Genomic DNA, 22,289 nt, shown 5'->3' on the forward strand with positions numbered 1-22,289 from the left:
TACATACATACATACACATGTCCAGTGTTTCAACCAGTAATCAAGTCCCTGTGAAATACACAGTACTACCAATTTAACTGAAAAGAGATCACAGCAGGACTCTCTGTGTTCTGAGGGTGTTCTCTTGATAATGGTTAGGTCAAGCTCTTCTGCATTTTCTTGATGATGTGCAGACATGTTGCATGGTATAGTTTACAGAATGCCTGGGCTTCAAATCCTACTGTGCTACCATCTCTGATCCTCCTTCCCATCTTTGGGTAAGAACATACAATATGTATCTTCCTTTTTCTCATTAAAATTAATGTATTTGCAGAAAGACTTAAGTCAATATACCACATAGATACTTGCACATCCATGTTTGCATCTGTAATTTTCACAGTAGCTATAAATGTAACCAGCCTATATATCCACCAACAGATGATTGGACTTTTTAAAGTATGGTACATATATGCGATGGGATTTTATGGTAAAGAATCAGTTAATATTATCCCATGTAAATGCATTAATCCTGACTTAGATATAACCAAGAATGTTGGTATGGCATTAAGTACAGCTACAGTCATCTAAAGGAGAGTGGTTTTACAAAGTAACAACCAGGTCAGAGAGATGATTCAGCACATAAAGGAACTTGCAAACAAGGCTGACGACTTGAGTTATGTCTTCAGAACCCATGTGATAAAAGGGTAAACTCAAGTTTTCCTTTGACCTACACACACACACACACACACACACACACACACACACACACACCATGGAATTCACAAATATACATGATAAATAAATAAATAGTCAACCATATAGATTATTTTTATCCTGTTATCTATATTTCTGATTCTACTGAAGATCATTGTTCGCTGTTAGAAGTGATTTAAACACATAGCAAACTTTTTGTATCTCCCATTCTTTCTTACTAACGAATAGCATTATTTCATTTACTTGGGACCTGATAAATTACAACATGTTAAATTATATTCCCTGAGTTTGGGATGTTGTCACTTGTACTTTCATAAGTTTTCTAAAGATTGATACCTGTTACAGTTACATGTCTATTGCTTTGATAAACACCATGACCAAAAGCAACTTAGGAAGGAAAGAGTTTATTTCAGCTTATCCATCACTGATGGAAATCAGGGCAGGAACTCAAGGCAGAAACCTGGAAGTAGGAAATGAAGCAGAAGCCATGAAAATATGCTGCTTACTGGCTTACTCTCCAGGGCTTGTTTAGCTTGCTTTCTTACACAACCCAGAACCACCTACCAAGAGCTGGGAACACTCACAGTGAAATGAAGCATACCACAACAATCATTAAGCCAAAAAATGCCCTAGAAATTTTCTCACAATCTGGTGGAGGTATTTTCCCAATTAAGGCTTCCTTTTCCCAAATGATTCTAGCTTGTGTCAAGCTGATGATAAACTAACCAAGACAATACCAATCCAGGAAATTCAAGAGCCATTGGCTGATTCAAGAGTCCCTTCCTGTTTGATATGCCATTTTAAGTACTGTATGGAGTTTTCTGATCATTTTGAAGAATTTTATACACTACATCTCAGCAATTCTTTTTATTGGTTTGTTTGAATGATTGGTTGGTTGATTTTGAGACAGAGTCTCACCTCGTAGCTTTGTTTGGCCTGATATTCACTGAGATCAGCCTGCCTATAACCATGGAACCCAGGAATTAAAGGCCTGTGCCACCACATCTGGCTTCAGCTACTTGTTCACAAACCCAGTGGGAAGCACAGCATTATATCCCTCTCATTTCTAGACTGAATCACAGTCTCAGGAAGATAATTCTAACAGAAGTAACCTAGCAGATGAAAAGGCATTTTTCTCTCTCCCTCAAGGATGTACATAAAATCGGTAGCTGAAGTTTTAATTTGGTTTACCTAGCGACAGCAGAGTGTTCTTTAAAAGTATGTTTTTTTGTTTTTAAGTCAATTGGCTATTTTAACCAAACCATTACAATTTTATAGCTTTTTCTTGTAACTATTAATGTGCTATGTTCACCCCCACTGAATCAATATAAAACTAATTGTTTCCAAACATCTAATCTTCTACTTAAATGTTTATTTCAAAATTTCAAATACCAGTTTGTTTGTGCACTTCTTGGTCAAGCTTAATATTATTTTAAATTTTACATTTGTATTAGTAAAGTTACTCATTCAGAGTCTAGGCTAAGTCAATTAATGACAATATTTTTAATTACAAGGTTAATTATTATATAGCAAGCCAATTACCAAATTATAGCATATATATATATATATATGTTTATGATGTTTATTACACAAATTGTAGAAACCCGAGATAAATAAAATACAATTTTATATTAATGTTATTTTAAATGAAAGATAATATTTTGTATTTATTCAAACTATGTATTTGTTGATTTCCCTGATTTTTACACAGTTTTATGTATTTTAACTACAAGTTTGAAAGGTAGTTTGTCTGTATTTTTAATTGCTTCCTTTACTTCTCATGAACTACTATGAAGATTTCTAGTGGTGAGAAAGGCAAATTGGATAAAGATTGGCATTTTCATAATGTAACATCTTACATTATAAAATGTAATATTCACCAGGATAAATGAACTCAACAACACAACATTCATTCCACAGCAGAAAAATGTACAAATTCTATTCTCTGATCCATATATCATCCCATTCTTATCACTGCCCCTACTTTCAATTTTTTAAAAATGCTTTTGTACTTTTATAGAAAAGTTAAGCCAACTCTGAAGACTAGTTTTCTATTCATTTTATTTAACAAACATATTTTCATAACTTGGGCATTTTTACTAAAGATGACAATTAAGACAACATTTTATCATGTGTTAGAATGGTACATTGAGGCTATCTTGCATAAAATAATTTCATAACATCTAATAACCATAATTGTTGCTTTAAAAGAGAACAGTAGAGGAGATGAACTGATTTGGAGACTAGTTAGCAAAAACTTCCCAGAAAAACAATTACTTGAGTCTTTATGAATAAATAGAAATTGAGTAGATTGGGAAAGTTGGATGTAGAAATCTCTTCACATAAAAAGAGCGGTGCGTGCAAAGGCTCCAAGTATAGGGGAAGCACAAGACCATAGTGGAGGCAAAGATGCTGCACTTCAGGGAGCAAGAGCTAGAGACTTCTCTGTGAAAGATGGAATCTATAGATCTTTGGGATCTATGAGCAATAGGAAAAGGTTCAAGGACATGAAATATCTATATTCTGAGAAACATGAGTGTTCCAAAATAAAACCATCACATATTTGTCAAAAAATAAAAAGCTAAGCATGTGAATAATGAAATGAAGGGAGCAGAAGCAAATAATGAGCTTCACTATTTCAGTCATTCAGGAAAGGGTCATGGACCTTCACACTAGAGAGCTGGGACAGAAAGAAATGGAGGAGTTGGGTGACATCAGGGGATGCAATCTTTAAAACTCAAAATGAGGAAGAAAGTAAGTTAAGGATAATAACTGGCATATGTCAAATGTGATGAGTTCATGGCATCTTGTCCTGACAAACACAAAACACAAAAAGGTAAATATATAATAGATATGCCAGATTAAAAGCAAAAAGTTAAAAAAAATTACAAGGATTAAGTAATTTTCTTTAAATGATACTGATTAAAAATGTCAATACTGAGAGGCTCATTTCAGTAAGTCTGAAGCCATAATGAGTGTACAATGCTCCTGGTTTAACAAAGGTCTGTGGAATCTCTAACTGAAACAAAGACAGCAGGAAGCAGTCTAGAGCTAGAGTAGATCACGGTTCGGTTGTAGCCATGTTAAGCTGGAGGCATCTTTGAGATATCCAAGAAAATATTCCTTAGGAGATTTGGTACTTGAACTTCAGAAGAAAGCATGTGCTGGAGAGGTAAATTGTAATACATCAACATGCATGCAAATGGGAGAGGATGAATAAAGAAAAAAAGGAACACAGAGTTGGTTAACTAAGTGAAAAGACTGGTAAGGGAAAAAAAATAATAGAAAGAAGAAATCCAGGGAAGCACTGAATCGGAGGTGAAGGTTAAAGCCTGGTGCAAGGAAGCTGCTTGAAAATACATGGAAAATCCTGGTCATCCCACTGACTGTTTCTTCTGAGGAGCTTTACCTGTGATGACTGTCCCTTCATGGACAGGTGTGGGAACACCAGACCTTGAGCAGAGACCCACTTCCCCTTCTGCCTGGGAGTAGGCAGCTGTAAGACAATGTTTACTAAAAACATGTTTACCAAAAACAATACAATGCCCGGGGCAATACGTTCCTGGAAAAGGCCTGCCCACAGAAACCACCCTGACCTCGACCTTGTCCAAAGACTAACTGCCTCTTCTGCCATGGCCAGATCAGTTTTTGGTGTCAGGGCAGAACCAGCCAGGAGAGAGGAGAGAGCAGAAGCTTCTCTGGTGGGAGCCTTTCTTAGGAAGTTTTCTTGAACCTTTTTGGAGCCTGTTTAAAGTTTTCTTTACATCGTTGAACAAGTCTCTGTGTTGTCAATCCCCGACACACTCCGCACGTTCTCGGACACAGGCCGCGCAGCAGACGCGACAGACAGGCCTTATGACACTACATCAGCAATCTTTTCTACAGATGAGTGACAGAGGAAGCAACCATGTCTCAGCTCCACCGTCCACTTCGGTTCTGCTTCACACTCAAGAACAAACTTCATCCAAGTAAAGGCCCTGAGGCCCATGTTTTGACACCTAGGATCACACCCAAGCCTCCTGTGCCCTGAGATCTTTTCTCCTTTGTTCCACTCCATCAGTTCTCACATTACATGAAGTAGCTGGACAGAGTAGCTGGAACCATGAATGTTTCTCTCTAGGGTTTCTTGCTTTGAAACAAGAATGAAGTTTTCCCAGGACAGGATTCATAAGTTTAGTATTTATAGACATTCAACCTGTATGTTTCTTCCTGACCCTCTTTCAGGCTGCCAATCTTTATTTGTTCAAACCTCAGTTGAAATGCTACCTTTCTCTTCAATTACAAAAGATGCTTCTCCCATCCAGGAAAGTCTAGGGGACTTTGTTTCAATATCATCTACAAAACTTAAATATACTTTGCTTATTTTTCTGACTTTTATCACCTATTCTAACCATAAATCATTTCAGAATAGATATCCTGTCTTACTAACAGAGTAATGAACATATGTGTCAAAAGATTTAACAATAGCCCAAGCCTGTTGGAATGTTGTATCCTAAAAATTCCAAAAGAAAGCTAGAAAGGAAGGAAGGAGGGAAGGAAGGAACGGAAGAGAAAGAAATATACTTATTTTACATGGTCAGAATGCTGAATCAATTAGGGAAAAGTTCCTAGAAAGCACATCACTATTCTCATAGAAATCAAAGGAGTTAAGGAATCTATTATTATAAAGAAATGCTAAGGGCATAAAAAATTCACACTAAAAAAAGAGAAAAAACCAATCTTTCCATTTCCAAGTAGAAGAAAATCCTGTAAGTGGTCCTAAATGAAGAAATCTGTGTGCAATAAATTACCACATAAAGAGCAAATATTCACTCAGAGACAGGGAAAATGACTTCTTTCTCTTCTTGCAAATTTAAGAAACTATATAATACAAGAAGAAAACAGATTTTTTAAAGGAATCTTACATGGAAAGAGCTCATTCTAAGCACCCACAGAGGAAAACTTTTCAAAATGTTCTTGGGAAATAGTGACTTTCTGTCTGGGAACTTTATTTCTAAGGGATCTAGCATCTCTCTTTATAGAGTGTATTCAATAAGATGACCTTAGAAATGAAGAATCTTTATATATCACAGATCACCTAAACTATATATTTTGTAGAGCACTGGGGGGGTGTATTATCAGTTACTTATAATTGAAAGCACATAACAAGCATGTAAAATTGTCATACAAGAGCCCAATAATAAATAAGGAATGGATGCAACAGTGCCAGATGATTCTTATGAGAAGCCCAAAGTGTCTTCCTGACTATTCTCTACAACACAGTCAGTAGTTTAGTGTCCTTTTTGAATAAGGAATCAGCAGGCCAGAAAAGACCGATTACATAGAAATTAATCATCTCCCTAGTTTGCACACCCAACCCACTCCAGACCCTCACATCCTGGGACAGGATGTTTGGATTCTTTATTTTGGAAGGCCTTTGGTCCTTATGCTTTCCTGTCCCAGTACTCAGTATTTCATCAAAAGATCAAGGCAGAATGTAGATTAAGAGTAATGGAGTTGTAACTAAGAAAATGTAAACTACTTACTCAGCTGTGATCAAAAGTGCCCAGCAGGGATCACTATGCAGACCTGAAGAGCTACTGTAGAACTGCTCTTAAGAGATGCAGAGTAGCATCCCTAGAGAGCCTTAGAGTCTCTGCAGGCCAGTTCATAACTACCCTCCAGACACAAAGTCGACATCCCAGCTTGTTTTTTTTTTCTATTTTCTTCCACAAGATGAGTCAGTGACCTTATATGGAGCTGAGCTGCACAAAATTTGTTTCAGTTTCCCTCTATCCTACTGTGACTTCAAGAACTACTGATTTCTTTCTCTGAACCTGGAATATTGACTGTGCCCAGTGCCTGTCTCTTTTCAGTACAATGTGAGAAAATGTGAAAACCAGGCCAGCACTTCCTCAGCTGCCACTCTGATGAAACTTTACCATTCTCTGAGCTGCAAATTCCTTTTTGAAAATAAAGATGTGGGTGTGGGTTTGTTTTATATTTAAGGTGTGGTTAAAGGGTTAATTTAAAACAATGATTTCTAAAATTGTTTGGACAATCCCCCACTGGGCATGTAAATTGGGGGACCTTGGTTAGGTGAAAATTTACCTAACCCATGGGCTACAAAACTCAGAGATAACAGGCAATAGTTCCTGATGTGCAAGACAAGAGAATCTTGTAAAGAAAATGCAATCCTTACACTAACATGCTCTCAACCATCTAGCCTCTGCCTTCAAACAGCATTCACTGCATAGTGAAGAGGAGGCACAGCAGGGCCCAGAGGTGACCCTTTCCTACTGAGGAGGACTGGGCAAATGCCATTGTCTGAGACCTGAAGAGGAGACTCACTATTTCCTTAGTTTTTTCTTTTCTTTCTCTTTTTTTTTTCTTTTGGTCGCCCTGTCGATTGTAGTTTTTATTATTTTTTTATTAATGTTTTATGATAGTGTGGAGAATTATTTACGCATTCATACATATTGAGACATCTGTGTCACATTTGTTCCACTTTATCGTCCCTTCCCTCACATGCAAAGCCTGCTGATTTACTTCCTCTCCACAGAACAGTCCCACCTTCCACATTTGTATTCCATGTAATCCATTACCAACTCTCCCCTCCTTCAAAAAAATGTTCTTCTCTCTCATGGTCTCATTTCTAGTTTCATGACCCATGTGTAACTATGACCATGAAATACATACAGATATATACACATTCATACATATATATGTGTATATATGTATGTATATATATATATACATGCACACAAAATATGGAGTGAGAGATTTTGCATATGAGACAAAACATTTACTTTTCTGAGTCTGCTGATTTCACCTAACATGATTATTTCCGACTACAACCACATCTCTTCAAATGCTGTGACTTCATTTCTTTTTCAAGTAAAAAGTCCGCTGTGTATATGCGTCACATTTATACCACTCATTCATCTGTTGATAGAATCTAAGCTGGTTCTATTTCATGGCTATTTTTTTAAGTGCAACAAAAAGACAAACAGAAGCACGCAAACATCTTGTATGCTACCTTAAATTCTTCTGACTTACACCTAAGAGACATGTGGTTGGGTCATATAGTAGCTCTACTTTTGATTTTTTTCGAGAAAGCTCCATAATAATTCCATAGTGTCTGCACAAGTTACACTGCTACCAGCAGCATTTGCTGTCATACATTTTATGATAATCATTCTGACTGGGACAGAATAAAATTTCAAAGCAATTCTAGCTGGTTATTTCCCAGGATATGAAATACTATTTCAAGTATTGTTGACTACTCAACTTTTATTTCTTCTTTTAAGAACTTCCTGTTCACTCCAGACAGACAGTTGGGGAACCTACATAAGACTTAACAAGGCACCCTGAATATGGGTGTCAGTTGTGGGGCTTGAGCAGTCTATGGGGCCATTGGCAGTGGAGCCAGTATTTATCCCTAGTGTTTTTGGAGCCCATTCCCTATGGAGGGATACTCTCTCAGCCTAGATACAGGGAGGAGGGCCTCAGTCCTGCCCCAAATGATGTGACAGACTTTGATGATCCCCCATAGGAGGCCTCACCCTTTCTGAGGAGTGGATGGGGTGTGGCATGGGGAGATTTGGGGAGAATGGGAGGACAGGAGTGAGAGAGAACTGTGATTGATACGTAAAATAAGATTATTTTTAATTTAAATTAAAAATAACTTCCTGTTCAGCTCACTAACTTTTTTATATATTGCATAATTAGAAGGGGGTGGTGTTTAACTTTGCAGTTCCTTATATATACTATGTATAATTCTCTAATATAGGGTTGACAAGGGTTTTCCATTTTAAAGGCTGTTTCTTCATTCTGTGACAGTTATAATGCATTACTGAAACTCTATTATTTCATGTAATCTCATTTGTCAATTCTTGGAATTATTTTCTATAACAATACAGTCTTTTTGTTTTTTTCAGAAAATTTGAAGGTTTTTCTCTCCTGATTTCTTCTTCTAACAGTTTCAATGTTTCAGATCTTACAGTGAGATCATTGTCCCATTCTGAATTGATTTCTATCAAGAACGTGAGATACGGATTTGCTAGTTTATATGTGAAGAAATCAAATTTTCTGTACCTCATGTAGTGACATATTGTTTATAACCTAATAGAACTTGCCTGAAGAACAGAAAAGCAAAACAGCAAGTCACTAGCTCTTACCTCTGCCTCAGACTGAAAGGGCGAACCAGAATCCTCGGCGTGGCAGAAGACTAATTGCCTTCCTCTCCTCAATGTGGCTGGAGACTAATTTCCAGTTCTGAAACCCTGCTCTTATCTTATAGATCTCTGTGGTGCTGGGATTAGAGGTGTGAGCTCTGTTTCTCTCTCAGACGATTCACTCTCATATAGTGCTGGGTGGCCTTGAACTCACAGATATCCATCTGCCTGTCTCCTGAGTCCTGGGATTAAAGCTGTGTGCCACCACTGTCTAGTCTCTGTGGCTGACTAGTGTGGCTGGCTTTGAATTCTGATCTCCAGGGAAGCTTCATTAGATCAGAAACAATACATCACTGTAGCTTTCTCCAATATATTTTTTCAAATTTTATACCTTTGTCAAAATTATATGACTATATCTGTGTGAGTATATTTTTGTGTTCTCAGTTCAATTTTAAATGTGTATTATGCTAGTTCCATGGTGTATCTGTAATAATGGCTGTATAATATAGTTTGAGATCAAGTGTAGTAATGTCTCCAGAATGGTCTTCCTCCTTAGAATTCCTTTGGCTCTTTGAGTCTTTGGTGTTTCCATATGGGCCTTGGGAATGTCTTTATAGTTAAACACATCATTACAATTTTGGAAGTATATCCATTTTACTACATTAATTCTGCCAACATATGAGTGTTCTATTTCCTAGTGACTCCTTCAGTTTCTTGCTTTAGTATCTTAATTTTTCTCTGTATAGGTATTTCCTTTCCTTCACTAGGTTCATGTCTACATGTTCCAGCTTTAAGAAACTAGTGTAAATGAGACAATTTCCATGATTTATTTGTCAGTGCATTCATTTGCTTTCTGCTGCTTTGCTTGAAGCATTTATAAAAGAGTTATTAGGATCTTTTGTGCATAAGTTCACATCATCTACAAATTGGAATATTTTGACTTATTTTCTTGTTTGTAGTTCCTTCTTATCTCTTACCTTATTAACCTAGTTAAAAACCTCAAGTTCTATGTTAAATAAACAGGGCGGACACTTTGTCTCGTCCTTGATGCCAGAGGAAATGCTTTCATTTTTTTCATTTAGTATAATGTTGGTTATAGTTTTGTCATGTGTACCTTTTATTATAGCTTACTTTTACAGGGGCATAAGGGGAAATGTGTATTTTCCCCCCTGAGGACTTAACAGGTTGAACCATAAAGGGACTTGGGAGGATTTTCCCCCACTTTTCTGCCAGATGTATTGTCTTATGCAGGTGACAAATTACTATTATTGGATTGTATTCCTGACAGTTTCCCCTTCAACACTGCTACAACTTCAGAAGTCATCCTCTTTCTTCTCCCATGAATCACCCACTCTTCACCCCCACATATTAACAGGAACATGCCAGTAAGAGTGTGGGCTTAGGAAATTCCCCAACAGTGGAAAGCTTCCACTAAATATCTTCTAGGACTCTGAGAGTACAGAAAGTAATGAAACCAGGGTAAACTCTGCTTGTTTACAAGGCATAGGCACTGAAGTTACTTCCCTGACTCAGCTAATAGTCCATCCACCCCCAGGAGTATCACAGCATTTGCCATATGACTGCACCCTTAGCCTCAACAGAGGCACTGCCTACTCCCCCTGACATGTGTCTGTGAATCTGTTTCCAAATCAATGGACACAATGCTTCTTAGGGGATGCCTACTTGCTTATTGACTGGAGAGAAGAGGCATTTATGGTTCCAAAAATGAACGAGCTTCTGCTCTTGATGGCAAAAAGAACTGACTTTATAATCTTTGAAAATGATTCCCATTGGACTACCTGTAAACACAAGGATTTGCAGAGGGTCTCTTGCCAGAGTCTGTTTGCTGCCCAGATTTTAAAGCATATTTTTGCAGAGTCCCAAATGTACCTATGGAGTTCAGAAACATATTCCCTTTCTCTTTGACTCAAAGCCCTTCCAAGAGATGCCCTTCCCCTTCTCTACTGCTTTTGTCTATTGCCTGGTGTCAAGGTAGATTATTTTCTCTTGCAATCTAAGGGACAGAATGTCTGGAATTTACGTCCCTTCTATTTCCTTTGCACTGCTTCCCTCCCATATATTTCCGTACTACTCACACACGCCTCACATTCTGTTTCAGACTCTAGGTGTCTGTGAGTCACCATCTATCCTGAATGGATTCACATGGCAGTATTTGAGACTCTGCATGCAAATAGCCTCCAAGAAGCTGACACTGGTGTCCTCTCATTGTCGCAACAAAGATGGACATTCACATTAGTGAAAGCAATTCCCCACATATACCAATTGCAGGCTGGTTTGCTTGTTTGTTGGTTTTTCATATACTCCACCAACGTAACAGGTTAAAAGCAGAAGTAGCTATAGAAACACAGCAGAGAAAGACATGAATAATTATAGCATGTGATTTTAAAAACCCACTCTTCTCAGTATATTTTGAAACAATGAGCACTGGGTGTGGCTCAGGGGTCTGAGCAAAGGCAATGGTACGGGGCAGAACTCCCAGAAAATCCCTACTCACATTACTCACAAACCTGGAGTTTCCCTTCTCTTGTAAGTCAAATGAAGAGCTTCTGCATGGATACTGATGACTAGACTCCAATTCTCACTCCCATTGGCTATCAGGTTCCTATCAAACTGCTTTTTCAGTCACCATGAACCCACAGGAACTTGACTCTCTCCAAATCCAGGGAATGGAGACTTCGTTACTCTGCGCTCTCCACCTGCTGCTGGGGGCTTCTCTTGCCCTTACCCAGACCTTTGAAGGTGAGTTGAGGTCTTGAGGGAAAGTCTTTTCCAGGGAGAACACCTGGAAAGCTCGGCAGCCAGACCCTCCCAGCTGGGCTGCCGATACCCTACTCCTTTGAGCCCTGCACCTCCTGTTTCCCTTCCACCACTTGCCTTGGTTCCCCATGGAAGGAGGGTCAAGCCAGACATCAGTCCCTTGCTTCCCCAAGGTTCCCACTCCTTGCGGTACTTTGACATCGCAGTGTCAAGACCTGGCCTAGAGGAGACCCTCTACATGACCATTGGTTATGTGGACAACACAGAGTTCGTGCACTTTAACAGTGCGGCAGTGAATCCAAGGTTTGAGCCCCTGGTGCCCTGGATGGAGCAAGTGGGACAGGAATACTGGAATGACCAGACTCGCATTGCCATAAGTGCAGAACAGCGGATTCAAACATACTTCCAGAAACTGCAAGGCTACTACAACCAGAGCGAGAACAGTAAGTCACACTAAGCCCAGGTAGTGGCCAAGCCTCTTTCACATCTCCATATCACTAGGTCCAAGGTTCATCCTGAGACTATGAGACCACAGAGAGCCTTGACCTGGAAAGGCCGGGGGGACTAAGAGCTCTTTATGGGTCTCAGTTTAAGGCCAAATCTGGTTGGGTAGACAGGGGGGATGGATGAAAGGCCTGGGCCAAGTGGGTGGGACTGACTTGTGGAACCGGGCCAGGTCCTCACACCATCCAAAGGATGACTGGATGCTACATTGGACCAGACGGGCACCTACTTCATGCATACCGTCAGTTTGGCTATGATGGGGAAGATTACCTCACCCTGAACGAGGATCTGAGCACATGGACTGCTGCAGACATGGCCGCTGAGATCACCAAGCAACAGTGGGTGACAACTAATGAGGCTGAGAACTGGAGGGTCTACTTGCAGGGGCCTTGCGTGGTGTGGCTCCGTAAATACCTGAAGATGGGAAATGAGACTCTACTGCGCAAAGGTACCAGGGGCAAAGATACTCATCCTAATGAACTGGCGTTCATATCTCCTCAGATGGAGGAAAGTAGGATCAGCTGTAATTTTCTATTTGTGTCTGTCTGTCTGTCTGTCTGTATGTATGTATGTATGTCTGTCAGGGTGTCTGTCTGTCTGTCAGTGTGTCTGTCTGTCTGTCTGTCTGTCATGGTGTCTGTCTGTCTGTCAGTGTGTGTGTGTCTGTGTGTGTGTTTGTCTCTTACTCCCTCTTTGTCTGTATCTCTGTCTGTCTGTCTGTCTGTCTGTCTGTCTGTCTCTCTCTCTCTCTCTCTCTCACACACACACACACACACACACACACACACTCACACTGGGGCAGGAATGGGTGTCCTGGTCCAACAACAGAGAATAATTCTCCAGAGGACTCACTCTTCTCTCAAAGTCTCAGTTCAGAGTCTATCTCAGGATAGGAGGGAAGACCCCTAGAATTGCCTTTCCCTTCAATCTGCAGTCCATTGTGAAGCATGGTCTCTGTCAGGTTAGATTTTCTGCTCCCACTCAGTGGTATGGTATGACTGCAATGATATAGTTTCTCAGCCCCATTGAGTCAGGACCAGAAGTATATTTTTCCTGGTAACCTAGAGTCTCCTACCCTAAGCTGGTTCATGCTGAAGCAAGGATTGAAAACAAGTAATCTATTATTCCAGATGCCTCAGTACAGGGTGCTGTGTAGGATCACACACCTCTTCTCTCTGTCCTACTGACTATTCCCAAAATGGTCACAAGAATACCATTGAGACTCAAGAAAAATATGTAATGTGCAAATTTTCCAACTCCTTCCCCTCAGTTCCCCCCAAAGCATATGTATCTCGTCACCCCAGACCTGAAGGTGATATCACCCTGAGGTGCTGGGCCTTGAGCTTCTACTCTGCTGATATCATCCTGACCTGGCAAAGGGATGGGGAGGACCAGACTCAGGATATGGAGCTTGTGGAGACCAGGCCTTCAGGGGATGGAACCTTCCAGAAGTGGGCAGCTGTGGTGGTGCCTTCTGGAGAGGAGCAGAGATACACATGTCATGTGCAACATAAAGGACTACCTGAGCCCCTCACCCTGAGATGGGGTAAGGAGGGTGAGGCACATAATCTGTTGTCAGGGAAACCAGAAGTCCTTCTAGAGACCTTGAGCAGGGTCAAGATTGATATTTGGGGTCAGGGTCCTATATTTTTCATTTCTTTCCAGGCAGGTCTCTCCAGTCTTTCATCACAATCATAGTAGTTGCTGTTGCCCTGGTTCTCTTGGGAGCTTCGGGGGCCACTATTGTAATGTGGAGAAGAACTCAGGTAGGGAAAAGGGCAGTCTGAGTTTTCCTTGCAACTGGGGGACTCCAAGCCCCAGATAGTTTTTTCTTCTCCCTTGCTGGGAAGGGGTGTGGCCCATTAATTCCCAAAGGCACAATTCTGATTCAATTGGGATTCAAATAATCCCAAATATTTGAATCATAAAAGATCAAAATCCCCCAAATACAATATTTTTGTCTTTAGTTTCAATTTAGTTAAAAACATCAAGGTAAATTTTAAAAGATAATTCCTTAAAAAAGCAAAAAAAACAGGAAAACATAGAAGCATGACAGAATAGGAGGATCACTTTACTCAATAAAATCGGTAATAGCATTCACATTTGCATGTGTATAGACTCAGATACACTAATGAAAGTCACATTGATGTAGCATTGTGAAGATGAACCATATTCACAAAGGCCTAGGTGGTCAAAAAAGTGTGTAAACACATATCCCTGTGGTGGTTGGTTGTGTGCAAGAAGCAGTCACCTGCAGTTGCATGAAGCAGTGCGGCAGACAATTTAAGGTTTCTGTGAAAGTTAAAATCAATATCCAGTCACCAAAGACTCAAATCTTGATAAATTTTATCTTACAACAATGCAGACATACAAAGAAGACATCTCCATTTATTGAAGATATTTCAGTCTTGCATATATGTACCATGATCACAAAGTTCACATAGAATTAGAACCCTTAGGAAAACTTTTACACAATTTGAATCTGCATTGTTAGAAATGATGTATGAATGGGATACACAATACATTTTTATATACTTCCGAGGATTTTAAATAAAACTAAAACAACTAAACTTGATGTGGAAAAAAAAAAAGAATCACAGGGCTAAATTGGGGACGGTTCCTGGATACAATCCATAGAGCTATTGTTCTGTAGTGATTGTCGATTATACTTTGAAGAATATCATCATAATTTGCAGGTGTTGCTGGTTTTCTTTCCAGCCTGGTCCCTCCATGACCTGTTGCTGCTTCAGCCCCAAATAAGCACACAGATGCGATGTTAGTTATAAAAGTGTTGGCCGATGGCTAGGGTTTTTTTTTTACTGACTACCTCTGTCTTAATTACTAACCCATAACTACTAATCTGCGTATTTCTACATGGTCTTGTCTTACCAGAGAACACCTGGCACATCCTATCTTCCCGGTCTCACATGGCATCTATGTGGCAGGCTCCCTCTGCCTACCTTTCCCAGAATTTTCTTCATCTCCTTGTCTGATAGCCCTGCCTATCCTTCCTGCCTAGCCACTAGCCAAACAGTGTTTTATTCATTAATAAATAAGAGAAACATATATACAGAAGAACATCCCCATGGTGAGGGAGCCTGTTTAAGAAAGTTGTGAACTTACTGTGAATTGTGGATGGAGCAGACAGAGTGCAGAATGTTCTCCCCACAAAGTGGCCTTTTACATAGGATTGCATCAATATGATAAATGGGTGCCACTTAAAACAAGGCATGAAGAAACTGCCCTGGTATGTACACATTATCCCTGTGGGAAAGGCAAAGGCCTGAGAGGAATAGTCTCTGCTCTTTACACACGGTCAAAGACGATAAGGCATAATGCCAGGTGAATTCCCTCCCTATACTTGTATTTGCTTAAGTTAACTATAAACATCACATCATGTTTTGCTTGCTTTAATAATAAAAATGAAAGTCCTCTGTTTGCACTACTCAAGTGGAAATACCTGGAGTCCCCTGGTTCTTTTCACGGGTCTTTTCAACATTCTTTTTTTTTTTTTTTTTTTTTTTTTGGGTTTTTACGAGACAGGGTTTCTCTGTATTGTTTCGGAGGCTGTCGGTCCAGCCTGGCCCCGAACGCACAAAGATCCGCCTGCCTCTGCCTCCCGAGTGCTGGGATTAAAGGCGTGTGCCACCACCGCCCGGCTTTTCAACATTCTTCAATCCTCACACACAACCTTGTTGGCCATGGGGCATGCTGACAATGAAAAGCAGCTTTTTCTTCTTTGATCTGGCTTTCCTTAGAGAATATGTCCACATTAACTTCCATGTGGTATTACTCAGTTTCAAGTGCTTCTATAATTGATAGGCCCTGAGCTGAGCATTCCCTGTTATATTTTCCAGTCTGCTGTGCCATAATTCTACATATGTAGACATCAGCATAAAGAGCCTGTGGGGGTGGGCACTATTTGTATGTTCTTTCTCATCATTTGCTTTAGTTAGGGTTTCTATTGCCATGATGAAACAATGCGACTAAGAGCAACTTGGGGAGAAAAAGCTTTATTTCACTCACACTATTATATCACAGTTCATCATAGAAAGTAGTAAGGGCAAGATCTCAAACAGGGCAACTTGACGCAAGTTAGAGTCATCTGAGAGGAGAGAACTTCAATTAAGTAAATGCTCCATAAGGTATGACTGTAGAGCAATTTTCTTAATCAGTGATTGACAGGGAAGGGCAGGTAAGAGATGGTACATAAGTGCTGCTTACTGGCTTGCTCAGTCACCTTTCTTATGGCACCTAAAACCACCAGCTCAGGGGTGGTGTCACCCACAATGGATGGGGCCTCTCCTATCAACTTTGAGGTTTCATATCCAAGTAATGCTGCTGTCTAGTAGTTCAGGTTTGGGTTCATTTTCTCTGCCAATTGAAGAATTAAAAGGCAGAAAAGAAGTGTTACCAGAAATGTTGAGGGCCCCAGTAGCACCATCATGTAATACCTGGGAAGTCAGAGACCCCTCTTTGGGGTTCTTTTTTTTTTTTTTTTTTTTTTTTGGTTTTTACGAGACAGGGTTTCTCTGTATTGTTTTCGAGTCTGTCGGTCCAGCCCAGCCTCGAACTCACAGAGATCTGCCTGCCTCTGCCTCCCGAGTGCTGGAATTAAAGGCGTGCGCCACCACCGCCAGGCCCTCTTTGGGGTTCTTAGTCCCATTAATAAGCAAAATTTTAAAAAGGTACAAACTGAAGCTGGAACTAAAAGAACAGACTCAAAATGAAGCTAGAGGGAAATTTATTAGTGCTTAAAAGGAAACTCCATGGCAGGCAAGCTGCAAATCTCACGGTTTCTAAGAAGGAATGAAGGAAGGGAGGGAGAGAGGAAGGAAAGGAGGGAGGGAGGATGTAAGTAATGTAGAAACATGGAGAAGTGAAGAAACAAAAGCCATGTTGCTTGACACAGGGCAGTACGAATTTCATAGTTAATCAGGGTTTAGATGCATACTTAGGCTCTAGCCAGCATCCAAAAGAAAAAAAATAAAGAAAAAAAAACCAGTTACACCTTCCTTAATCAGGAGTCAGAAAGATGTGCAGACCCAGAACAGTCTCACGGAGTACTAGGCTAGGCTCTAGGGTTTGCACTAGCGAGCAAGAATTCTGGGAAGGAAAAATCACAGTGTCTTAAGGGGAAACACCTTCTGAGGGTTAGTTCCTAACCAGGCTCTTAACCAGCCCCATTGGATTAACCCTTAAGGGAGGAAAGTAGGAGATGCCTCTATCCACAAGTAGATTCCATACAGTACACCCCTGCTGTCTTTGTAAGGCTGGCATATGTCATTTACAATTCATCTCCAGGTCAGTCTCTGTTGTTATAATGATAGATTTCTTCCTTCTTGCAGTTGAATAGTTTTTCTTTGTTTCAGGGAAGACTTATGGAACTCAAAAAAGTGCTATACTCATGATTTTAGTTTATCATGGACAAAGATACACATTAGAAATGGTGGTGGCTCACGCCTTTAATCCCAGCTCTCGGGAGGCAGAGGCAGGCAGATCTCTGTGAGTTCGAGGCCAGGCTGGACAGACAGCCTCCAAAACATTACAGAGAAACCCTGTCTCATAAAACCAAAAAAAAGAAGAAGAAGAAATGGTGAAAAGGACAGAGGGAGTGTTCTTTGTGGTCCTCAAGGTATACAACTCTTCCAAACACTGATGTTCAAACATGTGGACCTCACTTGTTACTCAAATTCTTCTAAGACTTCCTTGCATAGCTTCATTTTGGGGGTGGGGTGGGATTTGGCATCATAGCTGAATTTAATCTATAAATTCTTCACTAAAGAATCAGGTTATTGTCACCAAGTCCCAAATCCCCAGATCTCTAATCATATAATCTTTCTGTCATACTCAACCTCCCATCTGAGGTTTGCTTGGAGTCCATAAAACCTATTGTGAATATAAACTCAGGCATGAGCCAGGTGATCCATGAATTACTAAGACACTTAAGGCTTTTGCAGCTCTCTTCCAGGAACTCAGGGTAAAGACCAGACAAGTTGTCTAATATATATCAAGAATCTTGTCTCATCTCTCTCAGTCCCTCTTGTCTTCTTTTAGATTTCCACATCATTTAATTACCCTGGTATATATGCTATGGATATTGTGAAACCCCCTTGACACACTAAAATTCATATTTTAAAATACTATAGAATTGTTCTGTTTATTCCTATGTGATTTGAACTACGTGTAGTGCCTTCATGTACATAAGATATAAATCTTATTGGTCTCACCTAGGTAACTGTTGGTCTTTAAACAACTTCCCAAAGAGCTTCTTCAGAGCAAACATCACCTCCTTGTTCCTAAGGGTATATATCAATGGATTCAGCACTGGTGTGACTGCACTATAGATGATGGCCACCATCCGATCCTCACTCATGGAGGAGGCTGATGCTGCAGTAGGGCGGATGTACGTGAAACCAACAGGTCCATAGAAAAGACAAACTACCATGAAGTGGGAGGTACAAGTGGACAGAGCCTTCTTTAGCATTCTGCAGGACTGGTTCTTGAAAAGAAGAAAGGCAATGATGTAGAAATAGGAGAGGAGTGTAAAAAGGAAGGCCCCCATGGATATGCTGCCTGTAACAACAGAAAGAAGCCACTGATTGAGCACTGTGTTGTCACAGGCCACTTCTAAGAGGGGCTTGACATCACAGAAGAAGTGACTGAGTTTGTGAGAGTGGCAAAAGTTCAACTGAGCAGTCATGACAGAATGCATCAGAGCATAGAAAAAGCTGGTGATCCAGGCTATAGCTGCCAACAGGACGCACAGCTGAGAATTCATGATAGCAGTGTATCTGAGTGGGCTGCAGATAGCTACAAAACGGTCAAAGGCCATCACAGCCAGCAAGATGGCCTCCGTGCTTCCCAGAAAGTGGAAAAAGTGTAACTGGGTAATGCAACCAAGGAAAGATGTGGTTCTGTGCCTGGAGAGGAGATTGATAAGAACCTTGGGAAGAGTCACTGAAGAGTAACAAATATCCAGGCAGGAAAGGTTTCCTAGGAAGAAGTACATAGGGGAGTGGAGTCTTCTCTCCAAAGTAATGATCATTAATATCAATCCATTTCCAACCAAATCCAGCAAGTAAATGATCAAAAACATCATAAAAAAGATGGGCTGCAGCTCCTGAACACTGGTCAGACCAAGCAAGATGAATTCATCCACTGAAGTGGCATTCTCCATCACTAAGGGACAATATAGGGAAAGCAATGTGTTGTATTTTCTGAATTTAAAATATTAAGTGAAGAACAAGCTGACTCTATGGAGAAACCCAGGGTGAGCTGCTGTGAACACACTATTTAGGAGTCATGGCTCATTTACTTACAAAAAAGTTAGAGATCAGTATATATGATAAATTCTGAATCTGTAAAATTTTGTTTGATTAATAAGAGAAACATTTTAGAACTAAGCCAGATATAGATAAGGGCACATTTTGCAGGATCCAACCATAACCCCACACACAGCATGAGAATCAAGGTTTATACCTATTGAAAGCTCCTAAGGGAGTAATTGTTTGTCTTCTGGTTTATTCTGACAATCATACAGACATGGTCTAGTGGGAGTTTCTCCACTTCTCCTGAATCCTGAACACTTGACAAGGGATTTCTACACCCTCCCTGACCATCTAAATCTTCAGTGAGATAAAAGGAGGATTGTGAGTTTGAGGTTAGCCTGGGCTACAATTTGAAATCATGTTTCAAGAGAGGGAGAGACAGAGAAAGAAATAGAAAGGGATAATGTGACAGAAATTGTAGGAAGAGAGGAAGGGGGAGTCCACCAAATTCAAATATCCTGTAAATAAAGGAAAAGAAGAGTAATCACAGGATTGCAGCACAACTGTAGGGCTCTGAGTGTAGCTGAGAAAAGCGTCAAATCTAAGAGTTTCTAGCAGTATGACAACATGCCATTTTCAGTCCAGGAAAGTACCCCACAATGAGACTTTCTTGAGAGGAGGGGAACTAGAAGGAAGACAAAGTACAGCATGCATACTGAGGGTGAAGAGAAGGGCAGAGTAAATTAAGAACATAGGACATGGCCGTTTGAGAAAGAAAACAACTGCACAGACCCAACAGAAGGAGGAACCCTTGAACTGAGTTGAGGCCCACTTTCCACTACCACCCGCAGGAAGATCTCTGATAGCTAGTGGTCCAGAATATCAGAATACAATACAAACTCCCAGCAAATAGCTTTAAAAGCTAAAAAAGAAAAATGAAGAATAGGTAATCAAATCTACAGTCACAAGATGTTCTAGCATACCTGTCTATACAAATGATTAAATAACGAGTCGAAAAGTATGTGAGGATGTGAAAAGCTGAACAACATAATTTCCACATTTGTTTAACATATGCAAAGCACTGAACTCAAAAATAAAAGAAGTCATGGTATCACTAGGGCACACTGAACATTTACTAAGTCAAGCATAGACCGAGTCTTTTTTAAAATTTGGAGGTTTTTTGTTTTGTTTGTTTTTATTTAAGAAGGTTGAACTATTGAAACAGTTCTTTGAAACTTGAGCCTGAAGAAAATAAGATGGAAATAATAAAAATAACAGGAATTTTACAATAAAAAACAAGCATACAATATAGAAAATTCAACAAGGATAATTTTTAAAGATTATGAAAATCATGAACTTCATCAGAAATCAGAAAATTATTTTAAAAAGGGGTCTTAAAAGCTTACCAATTGCTGCAAAATAACTTAAATATCCATAGATAAAAGGAGAAATCCAAATAGAAATCCATTGGATGATTAGGAAAATGAGACATACCAAAATCTTGTTACATAGTGAAAACGCAAAGGAGGAAAACAGCCTTAAGTTCCTATGTAAGAAAGGGAAAATATTGAAAAACCACGGAGAAACAATAAACATTAGAGGTGATAGAGATGTTAATTACCATGTCTTGATCATTATAAAATAACATACATTGGAGCTGGGTGGCTCACACATTTAATTGCAGCATTTAGGAGGCAGAGGCAGGTGGGTCTCTGTGAACTCAAGCTCAGCCAGGTCTACATAACAAGTTCCATGCCAGCCAGGTCAACACAGTCAGGCCCTACCTTAAAAAAGAAATCTCACATCACATTCATGAATATGCACAATTATGAATTTATAAAAACAAAATAAAAAATTTGAGTATCTAAATTTTCACTTCTTAAAACTAATAAATAGATGAATGGATGCTAGAAAATTGAAAAAAGTAAGCCAGGTTAAACCTGAAGAAAATAATAGAAATAACAGGAATTTTTACAATAAAAAATATAAAACGGAGAAAATTCAACATAAAACTCATTTTAAAAGACTATGAAAATGATGAACTACATCAGATATATGTTAACAACTTAAAAGACAGTCTCTTTGCAGATATGATCAATGTTAAGAATATAGAAAATAAGCAATAGGAAAAAGCAAACTGGATGCAGTGCCTCATATTTGCAATCCCAGCACTTGAGAGGCTGAGGCAGGAAGGGGACTACCATAAGTTCCAGTCCAGTCTGGGCTACACAGTGAAATCCTGTTTTTTAAAGTCAAAAAATGATTACAAAGAAGGAATGAGCAATTCAGTGAATCTGCTTAATGCTAGCCTCTCCCAAGAGGTTTTGCACTCAGGTTTTGTGCTTATGCAGCATGTTTTAAAGTGGGTGATATTTAGAAACAGAACAGAGAAGTAGGTCCCAACTTTGCAGAATGAGTGTAAGAAGGAGAAGATGTGTGGCTGTGAGCATAAAAAAGAATAATGACTGGTCCCCGCGGTAAAGACACTCTTCTGTATTTTCAGTGCAGTGCTAGCTGTGGGGACACACAGTGAACTATGAACGAGTAAACACAAACATGGAATAGATGAGTGCAAGAACAGCTGGGTGACCACTGGACTGATGAATTGCAGCAGCTCAGCAACCTGGCTGTGATCCTTTTATAACTCGGTACCTCTGGAAGAATGGAGTACAGGAACACGGCATTTCCACATTGTTTAAAGTCATAGCTCCATGTTATAAAGATTACAGTTAGGATTGTAGTTCATGTTTGACAACATCAAAATATTTACAGACAAATTATATTTCTGATGATGTTTAAATAGGAATTTGTCATGGTAATTTTTTTACTGTTTATGTACTAGAATTGAATTTTTTATTCAGAAAAATCATTTTACATATCAACCTCC

General features: G+C 39.7%; 2 protein-coding genes across 5 annotated transcripts; one reads left to right on the forward strand and one right to left on the reverse strand.

Moving 5' to 3' along the window:
• Positions 1–10,592: 10,592 nt before the first annotated feature.
• LOC101831640 (patr class I histocompatibility antigen, A-126 alpha chain-like) lies at positions 10,593–13,931 on the forward strand. Of its 4 annotated transcripts, XM_040732263.1 has the most exons (6): positions 10,593–10,616; positions 11,567–11,609; positions 11,801–12,070; positions 12,304–12,579; positions 13,402–13,677; positions 13,797–13,931. In XM_040732263.1, exons 1-6 carry the CDS (start codon positions 10,596–10,598, stop codon positions 13,916–13,918), a joined length of 1,008 nt encoding a protein of 335 aa, XP_040588197.1. In that variant the 5' UTR covers positions 10,593–10,595; the 3' UTR covers positions 13,919–13,931. The 4 variants fall into 4 exon arrangements, with proteins under 4 accessions (XP_040588197.1, XP_040588196.1, XP_021079339.2 ...); XM_040732262.1 differs by having other exon boundaries at positions 10,596–10,616; positions 13,402–13,931; XM_021223680.2 differs by lacking the exon at positions 10,593–10,616 and having other exon boundaries at positions 11,537–11,609.
• A 4,426-nt stretch (positions 13,932–18,357) lies between these two features.
• LOC101831375 (olfactory receptor 12D3) lies at positions 18,358–19,311 on the reverse strand. The gene has a single exon (XM_005087224.3). The coding sequence runs from the start codon at positions 19,309–19,311 to the stop codon at positions 18,358–18,360; it is 954 nt and encodes a 317-aa protein (XP_005087281.1).
• Between the last annotated feature and the right edge of the window lie 2,978 nt (positions 19,312–22,289).

This window comes from Mesocricetus auratus, unplaced genomic scaffold (genome assembly GCF_017639785.1).
Source record: "Mesocricetus auratus isolate SY011 unplaced genomic scaffold, BCM_Maur_2.0 Super-Scaffold_100027, whole genome shotgun sequence".
Classification (NCBI taxonomy): domain Eukaryota; kingdom Metazoa; phylum Chordata; class Mammalia; order Rodentia; family Cricetidae; genus Mesocricetus; species Mesocricetus auratus.